The sequence below is a fragment of the Muntiacus reevesi genome, chromosome 9 (genome assembly GCF_963930625.1).
Source record: "Muntiacus reevesi chromosome 9, mMunRee1.1, whole genome shotgun sequence".
Lineage (NCBI taxonomy): Eukaryota > Metazoa > Chordata > Mammalia > Artiodactyla > Cervidae > Muntiacus > Muntiacus reevesi.
In genome coordinates this window covers 7933108-7934830 of record NC_089257.1, presented here as the reverse complement: position 1 = coordinate 7934830, position 1723 = coordinate 7933108, and the positions used below count along the sequence as shown (strand labels likewise).

The following is a 1723-nucleotide window of genomic DNA, read 5'->3' as shown; positions in this document are numbered from 1 at the left end:
AAAAGGGAAATATCCATCTAAAAACCTAGGAAATGTCAGTGAGGTCTGAGACAGTTCAGGACAGGGAACTTCCATTCAGTTTGATCTACCCACATTGATTATGTAAATTACCTCAAGTGGGCCTCAAGTATTAGACTTTTGTGGCTTTATAAATATTGGACTTTTTGGATTTTTCTTTCTTATATTTTTATTCATTCAATTCTTTTTTACACTCAGCTGAAGCTTTGCTTCCTCTGGAAAGTCTTCTGTCATACTTATTTGATATACTCCTATACTATGACTCAGCACTAAATATTCATTTAATGGCACTAATAGCATGGGTCTGGAGTTGGTTGATTTCTCGTTATGTGTTATAGCACCAAGGGAAACAAACTCTGCCTTCTTCAACTTGATAATAAAAATGTCCATGATGCATTGGACACAAATAGCTGTTCTATACTCATTCTTCCAACAAATGGAAAAAAAACAATTCTCATACATTTGAGTATTTTCCCCTTTTAACTTTCCCTCCCTGTTTTGTAGGTAAATTTCTTCTACTATATGAAGTCAGCTCCTGTTCAGATTAGATGGAATCAAGAAACAATGTAACCTACTTTGTTCTTCTGGGACTCACACAGAATCCAAAGGAGGGGAAAGTACTTTTGTTTATGTTCCTGTTTGTCTACATTTTGACTGTGGTGGGCAATTTTCTAATTATAGTCACTATAACTGTCAGTAAGACCCTGAACACACCAATGTACTTTTTTCTTGCTTGCTTATCATTTATGGATATTGCTTATTCCTCTTCTATCACCCCCAGATTGATCTCAGATTTGTTCTTTGGAGAAAAAACCATAACCTTTAAATCTTGTATGACTCAGTTGTTTACAGAGCACCTTTTTTCTGGATCCGGGGTCTTCCTTCTGCTGGTGATGGCCTATGACCGCTATGTGGCCATCTGTAAGCCCTTGCATTATCTGGTGATCATGAGGCAGAGGGTGTGTGTTTTACTGCTGGTGGTGTCCTGGGTTGGAGGTTTCTTGCACTCAGTCATTCAACTTAGTACTATTTATGGGCTCCCTTTCTGTGGTCCCAATGTCATTGATCACTTTATGTGTGACATGTACCCCTTGTTGAAACTCGTCTGTACTGACACCTATATCGTTGGTGTCTTAGTGTTGGCCAATGGAGGACTGATCTGCACTGCTGTGTTTCTGCTCTTACTCGTCTCCTACGGAGTCATCCTGCACTCTCTGAAGAACCTGAGTCAGGAAGGGAGGCGGAAAGCCCTCCAGACCTGTGGCTCCCACATCACTGTGGTTGTCTGCTTTTTTGTTCCCTGCATTTTCATATATGTGAGACCTGCTAAGACCTTCTACATTGATAAATCATTGAGCGTGTTCTATACAGATATGACCCCCATGCTGAACCCACTAATCTACAGTCTAAGAAATTCCGAGTTAACTTATGCTATGAGGAAGCTCTGGAAAAGAAACATCATATCCCATATTAAATAAATGTATCATCCATCATGAAGGGAGTCATTTGACATCAAGTTTCATTTTCTTAGAACGCAGAAGTCATTTTAAAATTGTTTTGATTTCTCTTTCTTCAAAGAGTTTATGGTAATTATAATTAAGATTACAATTATACAACCAGGGTATAATAACAGTTAACCTAGCTACTAGAATTAATTATTTTGTTTATCAGTGTACCTAGATGGTGTAATGCCTATATAGCAAGA

The 1723-nt window shown here is 38.2% G+C and overlaps 1 protein-coding gene across 1 annotated transcript; it reads left to right on the top strand.

Annotated features, from left to right (window-relative positions):
• Positions 1-566: 566 nt before the first annotated feature.
• LOC136175455 (olfactory receptor 4A47-like) lies at positions 567-1496 on the top strand. The gene has a single exon (XM_065945745.1). It carries the CDS (start codon positions 567-569, stop codon positions 1494-1496), a length of 930 nt encoding a protein of 309 aa, XP_065801817.1.
• Positions 1497-1723: the final 227 nt, after the last annotated feature.